At 55.8% G+C, this 16,130-nt stretch overlaps 1 protein-coding gene across 3 annotated transcripts in view; it reads left to right on the forward strand.

The window, feature by feature from the left end:
• Positions 1 to 16,130, forward strand: part of UBR4 (ubiquitin protein ligase E3 component n-recognin 4) — a 60,774-nt gene that overhangs the window by 3,385 nt on the left and 41,259 nt on the right. For all 3 annotated transcript variants that reach the window (XM_088136854.1, XM_088136856.1, XM_088136855.1), the window contains exons 5-42: positions 66 to 202; positions 555 to 657; positions 986 to 1,127; positions 1,284 to 1,408; positions 1,785 to 1,909; positions 2,032 to 2,091; positions 2,179 to 2,369; positions 2,549 to 2,648; positions 2,745 to 2,882; positions 3,358 to 3,472; positions 3,617 to 3,804; positions 3,924 to 4,083; positions 4,550 to 4,638; positions 5,122 to 5,291; positions 5,554 to 5,836; positions 6,279 to 6,411; positions 6,666 to 6,745; positions 7,253 to 7,381; positions 7,499 to 7,681; positions 8,659 to 8,781; positions 9,022 to 9,251; positions 9,352 to 9,476; positions 9,927 to 10,024; positions 10,248 to 10,405; positions 10,532 to 10,741; positions 10,869 to 10,970; positions 11,243 to 11,343; positions 11,650 to 11,848; positions 11,962 to 12,150; positions 12,447 to 12,510; positions 12,739 to 12,930; positions 13,555 to 13,625; positions 13,739 to 13,886; positions 14,004 to 14,228; positions 14,338 to 14,508; positions 14,737 to 14,919; positions 15,352 to 15,510; positions 15,959 to 16,111. In XM_088136854.1, coding sequence (XP_087992980.1) covers positions 66 to 202; positions 555 to 657; positions 986 to 1,127; positions 1,284 to 1,408; positions 1,785 to 1,909; positions 2,032 to 2,091; positions 2,179 to 2,369; positions 2,549 to 2,648; positions 2,745 to 2,882; positions 3,358 to 3,472; positions 3,617 to 3,804; positions 3,924 to 4,083; positions 4,550 to 4,638; positions 5,122 to 5,291; positions 5,554 to 5,836; positions 6,279 to 6,411; positions 6,666 to 6,745; positions 7,253 to 7,381; positions 7,499 to 7,681; positions 8,659 to 8,781; positions 9,022 to 9,251; positions 9,352 to 9,476; positions 9,927 to 10,024; positions 10,248 to 10,405; positions 10,532 to 10,741; positions 10,869 to 10,970; positions 11,243 to 11,343; positions 11,650 to 11,848; positions 11,962 to 12,150; positions 12,447 to 12,510; positions 12,739 to 12,930; positions 13,555 to 13,625; positions 13,739 to 13,886; positions 14,004 to 14,228; positions 14,338 to 14,508; positions 14,737 to 14,919; positions 15,352 to 15,510; positions 15,959 to 16,111 — 5,552 coding nt within the window. The remainder of the gene's footprint in view (positions 1 to 65; positions 203 to 554; positions 658 to 985; positions 1,128 to 1,283; positions 1,409 to 1,784; positions 1,910 to 2,031; positions 2,092 to 2,178; positions 2,370 to 2,548; positions 2,649 to 2,744; positions 2,883 to 3,357; positions 3,473 to 3,616; positions 3,805 to 3,923; positions 4,084 to 4,549; positions 4,639 to 5,121; positions 5,292 to 5,553; positions 5,837 to 6,278; positions 6,412 to 6,665; positions 6,746 to 7,252; positions 7,382 to 7,498; positions 7,682 to 8,658; positions 8,782 to 9,021; positions 9,252 to 9,351; positions 9,477 to 9,926; positions 10,025 to 10,247; positions 10,406 to 10,531; positions 10,742 to 10,868; positions 10,971 to 11,242; positions 11,344 to 11,649; positions 11,849 to 11,961; positions 12,151 to 12,446; positions 12,511 to 12,738; positions 12,931 to 13,554; positions 13,626 to 13,738; positions 13,887 to 14,003; positions 14,229 to 14,337; positions 14,509 to 14,736; positions 14,920 to 15,351; positions 15,511 to 15,958; positions 16,112 to 16,130) is intronic.

The following is a 16,130-nucleotide window of genomic DNA, read 5'->3' on the forward strand; positions in this document are numbered from 1 at the left end:
GCCCTGGGGGTCCAGCGAGGGCTGCTCTCCTGGCCTGACCCTCTGCTCCCGCTGCTCTTTTCCAGTGGAGGATCAGAAAGAGCTGGCTTCTCCCGTCAGGCCCGAACTGCGACAGAAGGAGGTGCAGATGAACTTTCTCAATCAGCTGACCTCTGTCTTCAATCCCAAAATGGCCCTGTCTCCAATGACACTGCAGGCTCAGGTGGGTTGTGGCCACTGAACCCAGTGGAAGGAGGGAGGCTGCGTAGAAGGTTCAGTTCCCTGGGAAAATGGCTGCCCGTCCTTCTTAGCGAGGGGGGGCTGGGGGGCCCAAGACTCTGTCCTGAGATTACACGGCTTAAGGGAGCGCACTGCTTGGGGGTGCAAGGGTAGGGGATTCTGGGAAGCACAGAAAAGGCTTTGAAGGGCTTTCCTCCAGTTTACTAGAGCTGCTCTGAATGCCCTGGTCCCCGCCGTCGAGTCTTGTGAGGGACCTAAGGGAGGATGGGGCTGTTCTTGGTAAGCCTGTGAACCAGCTGATGGCAGGAGACAGTAACGCCTGGCTCTACTCCTAGGGGGAAGGGGAAGGCGAAGAGCAGGCCCCCACGGACCAAGCCTCTGCGGCCAAAACCAAGAGCATATTTGTTGCCCAGAACGTGGCCAGCTTGCAAGAACTTGGTAAGGAAGGAGGTGTTTTGTTTTGCTGCTAACAGAGTTTTACGGTTTCCAAAGGCATCGTCTGAAAAACGTTGGGTGTTGGGGCTGGTTTCTCGCCATGAACGTGTCCTCGTGCCCGCCTTCTGCGACGAGGCTTAGAGCTACAATTCCCAGCTTTCCTCTGAGGTGTTGGAAATTGTTCCACCAGCAACTCAGTAATTTCAGGCCGAGTGCCTCCTGGCATCCCAGGGGCATCTGGCAGACCCCTGTAGGAAACCAGACCCTCAGAGGCCAGGGCTGATCCCTCGGGGGCCTCCTTTGCTCCCTCCCCCCCGCCTTTTTTCCGCAGGTGGTTCTGAAAAACTGCTGCGCGTCTGCTTGAATCTCCCATACTTCCTGCGCTACATTAACCGGTTCCAAGACGCCGTGTCGGCCAATTCCTTTTTCATCATGCCAGCTACCGTAGCTGATGCCACGGCCGTCCGCAATGGGTAAGCACGTCCCCTTTCTCTCCTCTGTGTCACTGTCACTTTATCTTGGCTCTTGCCCCGCCATTCCCTGTAGGTTCACTTCCTGGTGACCAGAACTCGACTGCTCGACCCCTTGCCTCTTTCCCACCAACCTGCTGTTTCCCTCCACCTGCGCAGGTTCCATTCCCTGGTGATTGATGTGACCATGGCCCTGGACACGCTCTCCCTTCCGGTCCTGGAGCCTCTGACTCCCGCCCGCCTGCAGGACGTCACCGTTCTGGCACTCAGCTGCCTCTACGCAGGTGAATCCGTGCGAGACAGGAGCCGAACCACGATCCCCGGGAGAGACTTTATTGTTGTGGGTTCCTAAACTTGAAGGAAGAGAATGAGCCTTGTCTGTTCCAGCAAAGGAAAAAAAAAATTATCTCCTCTTCCTCATACCCCCCGTTTCTCCTGGGCTCAGATTTGCATCGTGAGCTCTTTGGGAAAGAGGTTTTAATCTCCATGAAGTGCCCTGCCAGCCGCTGGCATTGCATAAAGAATTCCCAAAGCCAGGTTGTTTTTAATGCTAAAATGAGGTGGATGTCTCGCTCATCATCCCCCATCACAGGACGAGATTCAAGGCCTTGAATTGCCCCATGATGCTCTGGCTGACCTTGGGATCTTTCTTCTCCCCAGGGGTGAGCGTGGCCACCTGCATGGCAATCCTGCACGTGGGCACCACCCAGCAAGTCCGCACGGGTTCTACAAGCTCCAAAGAAGAAGACTATGAAAACGACGCAGCCATCATTGTACAGAAATGCGTGAGTGAGCCACACGGGACGGGGAAGGGAACTCCAGCCTTGAAGCCCCAAACTCGATGGTGGTGTTGGCTGCGTTTCGGCTCTCTCGTGAGACTTTTTTAAAAATCCGCCTCTGTCCACAGCTTGAAATCTATGACATGATCGGCCAAGCAATCAGCAGTTCCCGCCGCGCAGGCGGGGAGGTAAGATCAATAACCTCGGGAGTTTTTTTCCCCCTGCTGGAGCGGCAGCCAGAGTGAGACGCTGTGTTTTCTTTTCCGGGATTGTAGCACTACCAGAACTTCCAGCTGCTCGGGGCCTGGTGTCTGCTGAACAGCTTATTCCTCATCTTGAACCTCAGCCCGACCACCCTGGCCGACAAGGGGAAAGAGAAAGACCCACTGGCAGCCCTCCGGGTCCGGGATATCGTTGTTCGGTCCAAAGAGGGTGTGGGGTCTCCCAAACTTGGACCCAGCAAAGGGTAGGTTTGGCACCAAAAGCAGCAAGGCCTGGGGGCCTTTTCCCCGTCGCTCCTCCAGTCTTCGGCGCTGGGCGTTAAAGCGGGGCTGGAGAGCGCTGTCTTCCCTCCATGTCCTTCCCCCAGACGAGAGCTCCCAGGGCCTGCTCTTGCTGTTTCTCACGTTGGGCCATCTTCCGCAGGCATCAGGGGTTCGGCATCCTCTCGGTTGTTCTGGCCAATCACGCCATCAAGCTCCTTACCCTGCTCTTTCAAGACCTCCACGTAGAGGCGCTTCACAAGGTGAGCAGACGGGCACCGGTGGGTCCTCTGAATTGCTGCTGAGGGTCCAGGTGTGTTTTAACATTCCCCCCCGTCCCCTGGGGTCTCGTCCTTCAGGGCTGGGAGACGGATGGCCCCCCAGCTGCCCTGAACATCATGGCCCAGAGTACTTCAATCCAGAGAATTCAGCGCTTGATCGAGTCGGTGCCTCTTGCCAATCTGCTGCTGACCCTGCTCTCCACGGCTTACAGGAAGGTGGGTGCTTGGAGAGGTCCCTTCTTGGATGGCCTTTAGCTGGATGTCCCTTTTGGGGGAGTCACTCCCCTTGGCTCTCTCTGCTTCGGGGCTTCGAGAGAAAAGAGATGGGCCGCGGTGGGGCTTGAATTCTGCCTGTGACGGGAATCAGCACAAACAGGAAGTCACCAAGTAGTTTTCCTGGCTAATTCTGGACTGCCACCGTACTGTGGGAGCAGGGCTTATCACGTGGGCAGTGTGTGAACCCCACCTGGGGGGAAGCAGAGGGGCCGGCCGAGATCACCAAGAAAGTGGTGGTTTTTAGGCTTTTGCTTCCCGAGGAGCAGCGCTGAGCTGGTTGATTCCCTGCCTTGCTCGCCCTCCCATCTGAGATTTTCTCTAGAGACAGTGGCAAGGTTTGGATGGGAGGAGTTCACGTGCTGGGTTTTTCTGCCCCCCACCCGCCTGCCCCCCACCCGCCTGCCCGCCCTTTCAGGCTTGTGTGCTGCAGAGACAACGGAAGGGGTCCATGAGCAGCAACGTGAGTGCCTCCACCGACTCCAACACTTACTACGAGGATGACTTCAGCAGCACGGAAGACAGCAGCCAAGGTGAGTGTTGCAAAGTGTGAGGCTTTCGGTGGGAAGGTGGGGGGGCTCTCCTGAAGAGGGGGGTGCTTGGGGGAGGCCCAGAGTCACGTTCCTCGCCCTCCTTCCCCTTTGGCCTACCGACTGCCGCTGCTTCTCTCTTTCCAGATGATGACAGCGAGCCCATTCTTGGCCAGTGGTTTGAGGAGACCATCTCCCCCAGTAAGGAGAAGGTGGCCCCTCCTCCCCCTCCTCCCCCACCCCCTCTGGAGAGCTCCCCCCGGGTGAAAAGCCCCAACAAGCCATCGGCAGGAGAAAACGGGAACATCCTAGCCAGTCGCAAAGACCCGGAACTGGTGAGCTACGGGCACTTTCTGAGACTCTTCCAAGGAAGCAGAGCTGGTGCCTCAAATTCTGATGCCTTCCACTTCTTTTCTTTTTTAATTGACGCCTTCGTTTTTCTCATTTCTTTTAGTTCTTAAATCTGGCCTCGAACATCCTCAACTTCTTGACTTCCTCCATGCTGGACTCGAAGAATAATTTCATTCGCAACTACCTGAGCGTGTCTCTGACGGAGCAGCACATGGCCACCTTAGCTAGCATCATCAAAGAAGTGGACAAGGACGGGCTCAAAGGTCAGGAAGCGAGTCTCCCTCGCCCCCAGCCGCAGCTTGAGTGTTGGAGGTGGCGCCGAGTAACTCTGGGGAAAATCCACTTCTGGCAGTAAAGCTCTCGAGTAGTCTCTGAGCAAGCACAGCCACACTGACAAATGACCACTCCATTCTGTTTGAAGGACTAGTAGGGCTGGTAAAGTGTCTCGATTGCAGACCCTTGAGAGTCAGGCCTGGCGTGCCCCCTGGGAAGAAAGGCATGGTAGAAAGTTTCCAGCTCTCAGAGTTTGGCAATTGCGAGCTGGATGGAAAATGAAACTTCTGAATATTGCAGTAGAGGTCCCGGGAGGGGTGGAGAAGGAGAAGGAAAGATGGGCTGCTGGGTTTATTTCCCACCCCGGGGGGCCACATGGAAAGATCAGCCCTGCCCTGGAGCTCTCCTGTGATAGGAGAGGGGCCGGCCTCACCTGGGGACTCTGTGCTCCTGCAGGGACCTCCGAAGAGGACGAGTTTGCTGCTGCGCTGTATCACTTCAACCACTCTTTGGTGACCTCTGACCTCCAGTCTCCTACCTTGCAGGTGAGTCTGACTCTGGGGCCAGGCAGGAGCAGTTGGTTAACTGGAAATCATGAGGGGTAATAATTAGGAAACCTCCCTCTTGTTCTCATTCCAGGAGCAAATGCCTCTGTTACTGTATTCAAAGGCAGATGTGTTTGGCTTTATTTAAACTCTGCCAACGACTCCAGTGTCGAGGCTACACCCAGAGTATAGTTAGGGTAGCGTGCTGAGCTCAGGAACAAGCAGGGCTGTGTGCTTCATTCAGGTTGAGAAGGAGACCAGCTCCATGCTCCTTTCTCTACCTGCCCCCCCGGTCCCTTTCTCTTGGGGGCCTAGGGGGGTTGATCACAAGTTGCAACTGAAAGTTATCAGTTGAGTGTCTTAGCCAGAGCAGAGATCTGAGTAGCAACAGAAGGCACAGTTTTTTTTTAAGTGTACCATTCGCCACTGATGCATTTGCTTCACTCCAGTCTCTCAACCTGCGCGATGCTTGTCTTTTGCCAGAATATTCTCCTGCAGCAGCTGGGAGTGTCTCCTTTCTCCGAAGGGCCCTGGCCTCTCTACATCCACCCCCAGAGCTTGTCGGTGCTCTCTCGTTTTCTCCTGATCTGGCAGCATAAAGCCAGCACCCAGACGGACCCGGATGTGCCAGAATGTCTGAATGTGTGGGAGAGGTAGGGAAAGTCAGAGGGCTTCCTGCAGGGCGTGCAGGGCCCTTCCTGCCCCCTTGTGCTGTACTCACACAAAGCTCTGAAGCCCAGCTATTTTAAACTCTGGTTGGTCGCAGCAAATACAGAATGTTTTTAATCCTGCTGTGATGTATAATTGTTGACCAGTTGTTTGTAAAATGATACCCCGATTGCACAGATAACACTAAGGCATAAGGGCTGCCTTTTACTGAAACGCCCTTCCCTTCCTTTTTCTTTCCATTGGCAGGTTTGTGGGCACTTTGAAGCAGAACGCCCTGCAGGGGATTCTTCCTGGCGACGCGGAGGATCTCAATGTGGAGCACCTCCAGCTCCTGTTGCTGATCTTCCACAGTTTCTCTGAGAAAGGCCGGCGGTCCATCCTGACCCTCTGCGTCCAGACAATCCTAGAAGTTGCAGCCAATTTGGACTCTCAGCTCCGATGCGTCCCTCTCCTGCTGGCCCGGCTTCTCTTGGTCTTTGACTACCTGCTTCACCAATACTCGAAGGCTCCCGTGTATTTATTTGAGCAGGTGCGATGCAAATCCGTGGGGACAGGAGAGAAGGAAAAAACGATCAGGGCTGGCCCACCGAGAGGTCCCTTGGGGCCCATCCTTTGAATGCTCTCTTAGGTACCAAGAGATGCCCTGAGCAATGGAATAATCACAGTGGGCATCAGGGTGCAGTCTGAAACCATGGTTTATTTGGCCCCGCTTGGCTTGTTCTTGCTTCGTTTTTGTGCTCCACTGGGCCTTCCTGTTAAGACACGGAGAAAACAGACCGGAAAGCGAGCAAACAAGTTAACAACATCTTTGCCTTTCTCCTTTTTTGAACAAGGAGCAGTTCAGAGGAATGCTAGACGGTCGGTGTAGAAAAGGCGGTGTTCTTTTTTTGACGCTCGTAGCAGAAGCAGACTGTTTTTGAGTGAACCAGCTGACCTATATTCCTTTTCTGTCGCCTTTGTGCGTTCTTTAGGTGCAGTACAACCTCTTGACTCCTCCCATCGTTTGGCCCAGCGGGAACCAGGAGGGCAGCCGACAAGCCTTTTCCCCGCTTTATCACGGTTTCAAGGAAGTGGAAGAAAACTGGGCCAAGCACTGTCCCTCTGGTACGAAAGGACTCCTGAGGAATCTTAGGGGAGGCACGTGGGGCGCCTGGGAGGTCTCTCTCCTGAGGCAGGGCCTAAAGGAAAGACAGACAGACGGGTTCCTGGGAGGCCCCTTGGAGACTTGCCAGCCTGGCACTTTGGAGAGGAGGAAGTTCATAGCCCAAGGTGTCCAGCAAGCATGGCCAGTGGCCCCGGCACGTGTGCGTTTCTCTAGGGAATCTAAAAGCTAGCAAACGGCTTCCTCTTCCTCTCAGATGCTGCCCCCCAGCCTCGCTTCTACTGCATTCTCTCCCCGGAAGCATCTGAAGATGACTTGAACCGCCTCGATAGCACGGTAACAGACTGCTCTTCCTGTAAAACTCTTGCTGTCCTGCCTTCTGATGCCCCCCCCATCCCTTTTCGGTGAAGGGTTGGCCCCTGGAACAGCTGCAGTACGTTGTGCAGAGGTTTTGCCCTCGGGGCGTTGAAGAGCACCAGGCAAGAGGCTGGGAGGCCGAAGGCCAGGAAGGGATTCTGGGAGAAAAGACTTGCCTGTTCAGGGCTTGCCAATTCCATTTTGGAAAAGCAGCCTGTGGGGCCATTCTGGGTAGTTCAGTGCTTTGCTTGACCCCAGTCCCAGAGTTTAATTCCTGGTCTCTCCACTTGCGGAGGGGCCCCCCCACCCCCAAGCTAGAGCCACAGGTCTGTATTGCTCTGGCAAGCTGCCTTTTCTCTACTCATCCTGGCGGGCCGCCTGGTTTATTAAGAGAGGAACTGGTGGGGGGGCGCCCTGAAGTGAACCTGGATCAGCAAAGGGAAGGACGGTGGCTGGGCTGTTCAGGATACGCCACTTCCCTTGCAGGTGTGCGAGGTCTTGTTCTCCAAGGCCATGAAGTACGACGAGCTCTATTCGGCCCTCGCCTCGCTGCTGGCTGCCGGCTCCCAGTTTGACACCCTCCGCCGAAAGGAAACCAAAAACGTCACGGCGCTGGTAAGGAGAGCTCTGTTGTGGGGGAGAGCCCCTTTTGGGGAGGCGAGCGTTGCTGGCCTCGTCCCTGGCGGTGGAACAACCGGCTGACCAGGCTGCTTGTCTTCATCTCTCAATCAGGAGGCCTGCGCGCTTCAGTACTACTTCTTGATTCTCTGGCGGATCCTTGGGATCCTTCCCCCTTCCAAGAACTACATGAACCAGCTGGCGATGAACAGCCCAGAGATGCGCGAGTGCGACATTCTCCACACGCTGCGCTGGTCCTCTCGCCTCCACATCCCCTCCTACGTCAGCTGGATCAAGGTACCTGCTCCTCTTGGCTGGGGAGGGCTTGAAGCAATCTCCTGCTCGTTTCATTTCCCACCCAGGCTTGTGAACGGCCCTGGGAGGGGGGTTACGAAGGACTGGGCTAGGGCGATTTTTCTCTAGGAGAGCAGTTGTGCGTTGGGGGTGTTGTGTGCATTTTTTCGGCTTTGTAGGGTCCCTTTCGCCAGTTGAGGTCTTCTCCTGCAATGTCTTTTGGGTTTCACTCATCACTTGAAGCTGTAAGGCCTTGGTGGGGCTTTAGAAAGTTTTGTGGTATAGCAGGTTGTGTGAACTCGGCTCAGTGTGGTTCTTCAGTAGACCGTGGTTAAGCAAGCCTGGGTTTGCATAGTATACTGCAAGGGTTAGGTTCCTGGGAGTAAAGATTTGGTTTTATTTTAGAACTTGGCAGCTTCTCTCTGCATCCTTCTGGCCAGGCAAACCAGAGCGAGATCAGAATTCTGATCTCCACTGAACAAGCTCGCTTGGGACCAGAAGATGCAAAGCTGCCTCGTTACCGCGAGTCCTGCGTCTTTACTGTCTTGTCTTGCAAGATGAGAGTCCTCCGGAAGCAGCTTCTGGGCAGAATAAGTCACTGCAAATAGAAACACAACAAAGAGAAACCAGTCGCTGTCTCGCAGAGCAGAATATTGGCTGGGGGGAGAGGAAAAGATCACGTTTGTGAAATTAGAATTGATGTATAAGTCCAGGCAATGATTTATGTGAAAGGGGAGCAATATCCAATCCCTTCCTTAAGGATGTGAAAAAGCAAGAGGGGCGAAGGATGCACCCAACAAAATTATTGCTGCTTGTGTTAATTGCGTTCCTCAGTGGGAGAATGTTGTGCGTCTGGCGGGTTGCAACTACAGCAGCAACTGGAGTGAGTTTTACCAGAATGCGCTTTCTCACACCTGTCTGGCACATCTCGTCTTCTGACTTTTTAAATTTTTGCTGGTCTTCCTCTGACTTCCCCTTAGGATCACCTCATCAAACAGGGGATGAAACCTGAGCACGCATCTTCCCTTGTCGAGCTGACTGCTGCCAAATGCAGTTCCATGAAGTACGATGTGGAAATCGCCGAGGAATATTTTGCAAGGCAGGTGCGTTAACGCTCAGAGAGCTTGTTAAAGAGGAATCAAAGACATGTTTCCGCCTTCAGGCACACGATCTTGGGGGGAAAAGAAGGATTTCCTCTGACAAGTCACGCTGATAGCGGACGGAAATGGCACCTCCAAGAGGGTTGAGTTGGAGCAGGGAGAGGTGAGGGATCAAATCCCACCTCAGCCACGAAACCCCTTTGGGTGACGGCTCTGTAAGCAATCACCTCCTTCCCTTCCAAGATCTCCTCTTTCTGCGGGATCGATTGCACCACGATCCTTCAGCTGCATGAGATTCCCAGCTTGCAGTCGATCTACACCCTCGACGCTGCCATTTCAAAAGTCCAGGTCTCCCTCGACGAGCACTTCTCCAAGCTGGCTGCCGAAACCGACCCCCACAAATCGTCAGAGATCACGAAGAACCTGTTGCCAGCCGCCTTGCAGCTGATAGATACCTACGCCACCTTCACCAGGTAGCTGGAACTCTCTGAGGCTGGCATTCCTTCATCCTGGCCACGGCAGTCTTGCGCCCGGCGGGTCTCGTGGAGTCAAATGGCTTTTCTCTCGCTGCAGGTCTTACCTCCTGCAGAGTCTTTCCGAGGACAGCTCTGCCGAGAACAAACCGACCGAAGAGAAGCTGCAGGGGTATGCTGCCGTCTTGGCGATCGGCTCCAGTCGCTGCAAATCCAACACTTTGGGTAGGTCGAACGGGTCAAATTTTTATGGATCAAATTTACATGTCGCAACATACGCTTACAGCAAGAAAAAGAGACGGCGGCAGAATTAAGCCAGGCTAAGTCCCAGTATGACAGCGCTCCGCGACGTAGAAATGGTTCTGTAAAAATAATACCTGTATGGCCCTGGGCTCAGTTCTTCGGGAAAGGAAATAGAGGTCTCTTGGAGGAAAGAGCTGGGTCTCAGGGTAGATGATACCGATAGTACACAGTTTGGTGCCCCTGAACATCTCTGCTTAAAAGAATCTCCAAGGCAGGAACAAGCCATGCCAAACATCTCTGTCTCCAGCTGCTGCCAGCCAGAGTTGGCCCTTTTTGTCTTGATGAGCCGGCAGGGCTTGGACTGGCAGCAGGCGGAGCTGGTCCCCTCTCCCGACTCCCTGACTGGAGCGTTTTGGTTTTCTCTCTGTGCAGGGCCTGCTCTTATCCAGAATTTGCCATCAGCTGTCCAGTCACTGTGTGAGTCCTGGAACAGCATTCATACCAACGAATTCCCCAACATTGGCTCTTGGGTGAGTCTGCCTTTTGTTTCTGGCAAGTTGCTTTGTTCCAAACTAAACTGATGGTTGCAGGAGGAAGTAGAGTGGGGCCTTTTCCCACGGGTCCCAGGCAAGGGGTGAGGTTTGATTCAACGGGCTCTCTGAGCTTGTTTCCAGCTTGGTGGCAGCAACAGTCTCTGAAATACCTTAACTAGCAACCCCCCTCAGAACATGACCCCTCTCTGTGGCTTTGTAGCGCAATGCCTTCGCCAACGACACAATTCCGGCCGAGAGCTACATCAGTGCCGTGCAGGCCGCCCACCTGGGCACCCTCTGCAGTCAGAGCCTTCCTTTGGCGGCCTCGCTGAAGCACACCCTCCTCTCCTTGGTCAGGCTCACCGGGGATCTCGTGGTGTAAGTCCTGGCCAGCTCCTTTGCCCTGCGTCCCTGCGGGAAGGCTGGCCTGTGCCAGGGTGGCGGGAGGGGTGGTCTTGCCGGGGCCCCCTCCCAGGGAATTTTTCCTCTCCCCTCTGGCTCCAGCTGGTCCGATGACCTGAACCCGCCCCAGGTGATCCGCACGCTGCTGCCTCTCCTGCTGGAGACCAGCACCGAGAGCGTGGCGGAGATGAGCAGCAACTCCCTCGAGAGGATCCTGGGCCCAGCGGAGTCGGACGAGTTCCTGTCACGGGTCTACGAGAAGCTGATTATGGGCTGCTATAACATTCTGGCCAACCACTCGGACCCAAACAGGTGAGCCGGCTTGCTTTCCCACCCGAAACGGCTTGGGCCGGGTTTTTTCCAAGCTCTGGGGGGCTCCGATTGGAGGAGAAGTAACTTCTCGTAGGGACAACTCTGCTTTTTGTCTCTCGTCCCTTAGTGGCCTTGATGAAGCCATCTTGGAAGAATGTCTGCAACATCTGGAGAAACAGCTGGAGAGCAGTCAAGCCCGAAAAGCCATGGAGGAGTTTTTTTCTGACAGGTATGTGCTGTTCCTCTAGCTCCCTGCTTTATCGGTGTTGGTTTTTTATTGCCCTGTTTGTAAGGCATGTTTTTTACACAGATTTACCCCACTTTGGGGGCAGTTTAGAAGTGCACATTGGGTTAGCTCAGAAGGGGTGCCACGGGAGCAGGGGAGCCTGGGTTTGAACCCCATCTTCACATGTGGCGTGGCGGGTCACGGGGGGTGACCAGTTGCAACCCCAGAATTCCTTCTCCTGTCATGTTTGCCTCCTGATGTTTCCTTCCAACCAGTGGCGAACTGGTCCAGATCATGATGGCAACAGCCAACGAGAACCTCTCTGCCAAGTTCTGCAACCGCGTTCTGAAATTCTTCACCAAGCTCTTCCAGCTAAGTGAGTGCTTAGCACGCATCCGAGTTCTGCCTCACAAATCTTTCTCGCCCTCCTTGGGACGAACAGGGCGACGGCCACTCATTAAACAGCCCCTCGGCGGATTTGCGCTGCCGCTCTCGTGAACTGTTGATGAAGCTCTGGGCCTGCAAGGGAAGGGATCTTGTCCCTGCCAAAAGTACAGGGGGTGATTCTTTTTAAAGCAAACTAAATTTGGTCTTCCCTGCCTTGGAGACCCGGAGGCCCATCTGCCTCAGAAGCCACTGGCCAACCACGGCTCACTTCCCTCTCTTTCGGCCCCCTTTTTAGCCGAGAAGAGTCCAAACCCCAGCCTTCTGCGCTTGTGTGGCTCCTTGGCCCAGCTGGCTTGCGTTGAGCCTGTGCGCCTCCACGCGTGGCTGACACGGATGACCACCTCTCCCCCCAAAGAGTCTGACCAGCTGGAGGTGGTGCAGGAGAACCGGCAGTTGCTGCAGCTGCTGACGACCTACATCGTGCGGGAGAACAGGTGCGTGGGCCAGTCTCCCCCGTAGGAAGGACTGCGAGGGTTGGGGGATGCTGCTGCGAAAAACGCGCCGCTCGCTCTCCGTGTGGTGTCTTACCTCCTTCTCCCCACCCCAGTCAAGTCGGCGAGGGAGCCTGCACCGTCCTTCTGAGTACGCTGATCCCCATGGCTACGGAGATGCTGGCAAACGGAGATGGAACAGGCTTTCCAGAGCTCATGGTGGTCATGGCTACGCTGGCCAGTGCCGGGCAAGGGGCCGGCCACCTCCAGCTGCACAGTGCTGCGGTGGACTGGCTGGGGCGATGGTAAGAAAAGAAGGAGAGTGGTTGATCAGGACGTGGCTGTGCTGCTGATGCTGCTGGAGTGAGGGGAGGCCGCTGGCCAGGGGGGTGTTTCCCCCATCCCTCAGCTGGAAGCTCTGCCGTGGGGAAAGGGGGTCTTCTGGCGCTCCAGCTGGAGGGCTCATCTGATGAGGCAACTGCTTGGGAAATTCCCAGCCCAGGTCCTGGGGCTCCGGATGGGAGGGAAACTGGGGTGGGGCCTGGACTCCCCTCTGCCGCTGGGCTCTGCCTCCAGGTCACTCTTTCTTCTCCTTTCTCAGCAAGAAGTATCTGTCCCAGAAGAACGTGATTGAGAAAATGAACGCCAGCGTGATGCACGGAAAGGTAAGGCCTGGTCGGGTACAGTCAGGCAGCAGAGCTCTGGCACCTTTGCAGATGATTTTTGGATCCACCCATCCAGGTTCTTCTTAGAGCCACAAAGGCAAAGGACAGGCTTGGCTTTCAACCAATCCTCAGGCCACGTTTCCTCCCCAGCCCCTCCGCTGGTCTTCCAGAAAAGGCAGGGTTTGTTCTGGAAGGCGGCTCGAGTGGCTTTCCAACTCTTTCTTGCAGCACGTGACCATCCTGGAGTGCACGTGCCACATCGTCTCCTACCTGGCCGATGTCACCAACGCCCTGAGCCAAAGCAGCAGCCAGGGCACCAGCCACCTCTCGGTGGACGGCGAAGAGCGGGCTATCGAAGTGGACTCTGACTGGGTGGAAGAGCTGGCCGTGGAGGAGGAGGACTCACAGGCCGAAGACTCAGTGAGTGGGCCAGAAAACCCAGCCAGCTGAGCTGTTTGTGCAGATCCGCCTTAGTGGCCAGCTGCCTAGCGTTGGAGCCAGGGAGGGGCCCTAAGGCAGCCGCGGGTGATCCGTTCAAAAATTCCTGGCTGATTTTCAGTCGCACCTTTGGAGCTGGGGATTTGGATAAGAGAGCGCTTCTTGTGCAAAGTAATGGTTAGCCAATGTATTCTGTCAGTCACGTAGGAAGGCGTAGGGAGCGCGCGTTCCTTCGTTGTTCCAAAAGGAGACATCCAAATAGCGCAACAGGGAGAAGGGACCCCCTCGACATAACAGCATGGAAGTCGAGGGGATCCATGGCTGTCAGCCTTGAGGACAGTGTGGCTAACAGACCGCTGGACTAGGTGGGCTAGGGATCTGATCCAGCAGGGCGCTGCTCGTGTCCTCAGTTGTCTAGAATAGGAGTCTTTAAAAAGAAGGAGCGTGTCTAGAATAGGAGTCTTTAAAAAGAAGGAGCGTGTAACCGCACGCTCCTCTCTCCTAACTGTACCGGTTGCGAGTATGTGTGGAACGCAGAGCTACTGGACAGTTTTTAGACTAACAGCCGTTGGTTCTGTGTGCTTCCCCGTGTGTGCACGGATATAGGATGAAGACTCCCTCTGCAACAAGCTTTGCACGTTTACCATCACGCAGAAGGAATTCATGAACCAGCACTGGTGAGGTTTCCCTGCGGTCCAATGAAACGGGGTACACCCTTTTGTCCCACTTGTATGAAAAAAGTCCTGGTTGCTCATTCGCGCCCCGGCCTGCTGTGTTCCTACCTCGGCAGGTATCACTGCCACACCTGTAAGATGGTGGATGGTGTCGGCGTTTGTACCGTCTGTGCCAAGGTTTGCCACAAGGACCACGAGATTTCGTATGCTAAATACGGATCCTTCTTCTGCGACTGTGGAGCGAAGGAGGACGGCAGCTGCCTGGTATGTTCCGGGGCCGAAACCTCGGGGAGGGAAGCCGCTCTGGAAGACGGCAGCTGTGGTGACCCCGCTCCCTGCCCCACGGCTGGGGTCCCTTGCACAGTGTTTCTCCTTCCCTAGGCCCTGGTGAAGAGGACCCCCAGCAGCGGCATCAGCTCCACCATGAAGGAGTCAGCCTTCCAAAGCGAGCCTCGCGTTTCGGAGAGCGTCCGGCATTCCAGCACCTCGCCCACTGACAAGTCCAAGTCCTCAGCCAGTGATGGCCGAGGGGCTGACGAGGACAAGCCCAAGAAGAGCAGCCTCTGCAGAAACGTGGAAGGTTGCCGGGAGCAGTTGCAGGCCCAGGTTTGGCCCTTGCCCCGGGAGTTATGTGTGTGGGGGATAATAAGTGTGCCAGGATCTGCTCCCTGGTGGGAGGAGGCTTCTCAGCCCCGCTGTTGTTGCTTCCCCCAAGGCCAACTTCTCCTTCGCCTCTTTGGTCCTTGACCTGCTCAGCTTCCTCATGGAAGCCATCCAGATCAACTTCCAGCAGGCCTCGGCGATGGGCAGCAGCAGCCGGGCCCAGCAGGCCCTGAACCAGTTACACACCCTGGACAAGACAGTGGAAATGACCGACCAGCTCATGGTGAGCAGGGCAGGTCCTCAGCAGCCCGGGGCGGGGGGCTGCGTTGGCCGCTGCCTCCAGTAAACCTCCTGCTTGGCCTCCCCTGTGGCTGGAGGTGCCCTTCGTCCCGTCCCTCCAGGCGAGACCCTGACCCTTGCAGCTGCTGTGGCTGCTTTCGGAAGGGAAGGGGAGCTAACAGTCCAGGCTGTGTCATGGCGGCTCCTTTCTCAGCTGTCCCCCGCCCTCCAGGTGCCGACGCTGGGCTCCCAGGAAGGCGCTTTTGAGAACGTCCGGATGAACTACAGTGGGGACCAAGGCCAGACCATCCGGCAGCTGATCAGCGCCCACGTCCTGAGACGGGTGGCCATGTGTGTGCTTTCCTCGCCCCACGGACGGCGCCAGCACCTGGCTGTCAGCCACGAGAAGGGGAAGGTGAGCTGGACAGAGGGATGGCGGAGGGTCCGCTCCAGAAGCAGCGAGAGGATCTCTGTAGCAGGGTGTGGGTCCTGTAAAGCTTGGCCAGAGGATCTAGAACCTCGGATGATCTCCAGCGCCGAAGGTTGAATGGTTTTCTGATCAGGTCTTCCAGGCAGCCCTTCTCATTGCTGCAGTCCAACCGAGAAGGGCTGTTAACCGGCCCCAAGCCCATAAAATACAGAGTGGCCAGGAAAAGATTCCAGGTGATCGCCATTATGCGAGCAAAGCACCATTTGGCTAGTCTTCGCTTTCTGTTCTTTGTTACTGTGATGGAGAGATCTCTGTAGGTTCCTGGGTTGAAGCCATGATCCGGGGAGCTTCAAGGATGGTGGCACAGCTTCTCTGGGCTCTCTGCCACGGGGTCTGTGTGTTTTTTCCCCAACGCAGATCACGGTGCTCCAGCTCTCGGCGTTGCTCAAGCAAGCCGACTCCAGCAAGCGGAAGCTGACTCTAACTCGCCTCGCCTCTGCCCCCGTTCCCTTCACGGTGCTGAGCCTTACAGGGAACCCCTGCAAGGAGGACTACCTGGCCGTATGCGGGCTGAAGGTAAAGGCCCAGCCAGCGTGCCGTTGGGCTCTGCGTCTCTGCGAGGAGGGTGGGCGATTGCGGACAAGAGACCCCCAGAAGCAGAAGCTGCAGGAGGCCCTTGGTGGTCCTTCGTTGCGCCTTCCCGCGTGTGCTTTATGCAGGCTTGGCCTGGATTTCTCCAGCGGCTTCCTTCTCTTCTGCAAGTGTCCAGCAGCCAAGCGTTGGTCCCTCTCCTAAATGCAGCCTGGACTCACACCTTGCCTCAAGCCATCTTATCGTTTGCGCTGTGAACCCAAGCCGCATAGGTTATGAACCGTGGTTTGGGGCAGAGCGCTGTTTGCAAAAGCGGTCACGATGATGTGTTCAACAAGGCATAGAGAAACGGCAGCTGTTTATCAGTCTCTCTCATGCACGCCCATGCACGTACGTGGGCCTCAGCTGACTCCACTTTCTTGCCCCTCTCCAGGACTGTCACGTCCTCACGTTCAGCAGTTCCGGGTCTGTCTCAGATCACTTGGTGCTGCACCCTCAGCTTGCCACGGGCAACTTCATCATCAAAGCGGTCTGGCTTCCAGGGTCACAGACGGAACTGGCCATCGTCACGGCTGACTTTGTCAAGGTAGGGTCATTTGAGGCCG

Source organism: Python bivittatus, unplaced genomic scaffold (genome assembly GCF_059951505.1).
Source record: "Python bivittatus isolate LINGU-HERP-01145 unplaced genomic scaffold, Pbiv_v1 ctg000090_np1212, whole genome shotgun sequence".
Lineage (NCBI taxonomy): Eukaryota > Metazoa > Chordata > Lepidosauria > Squamata > Pythonidae > Python > Python bivittatus.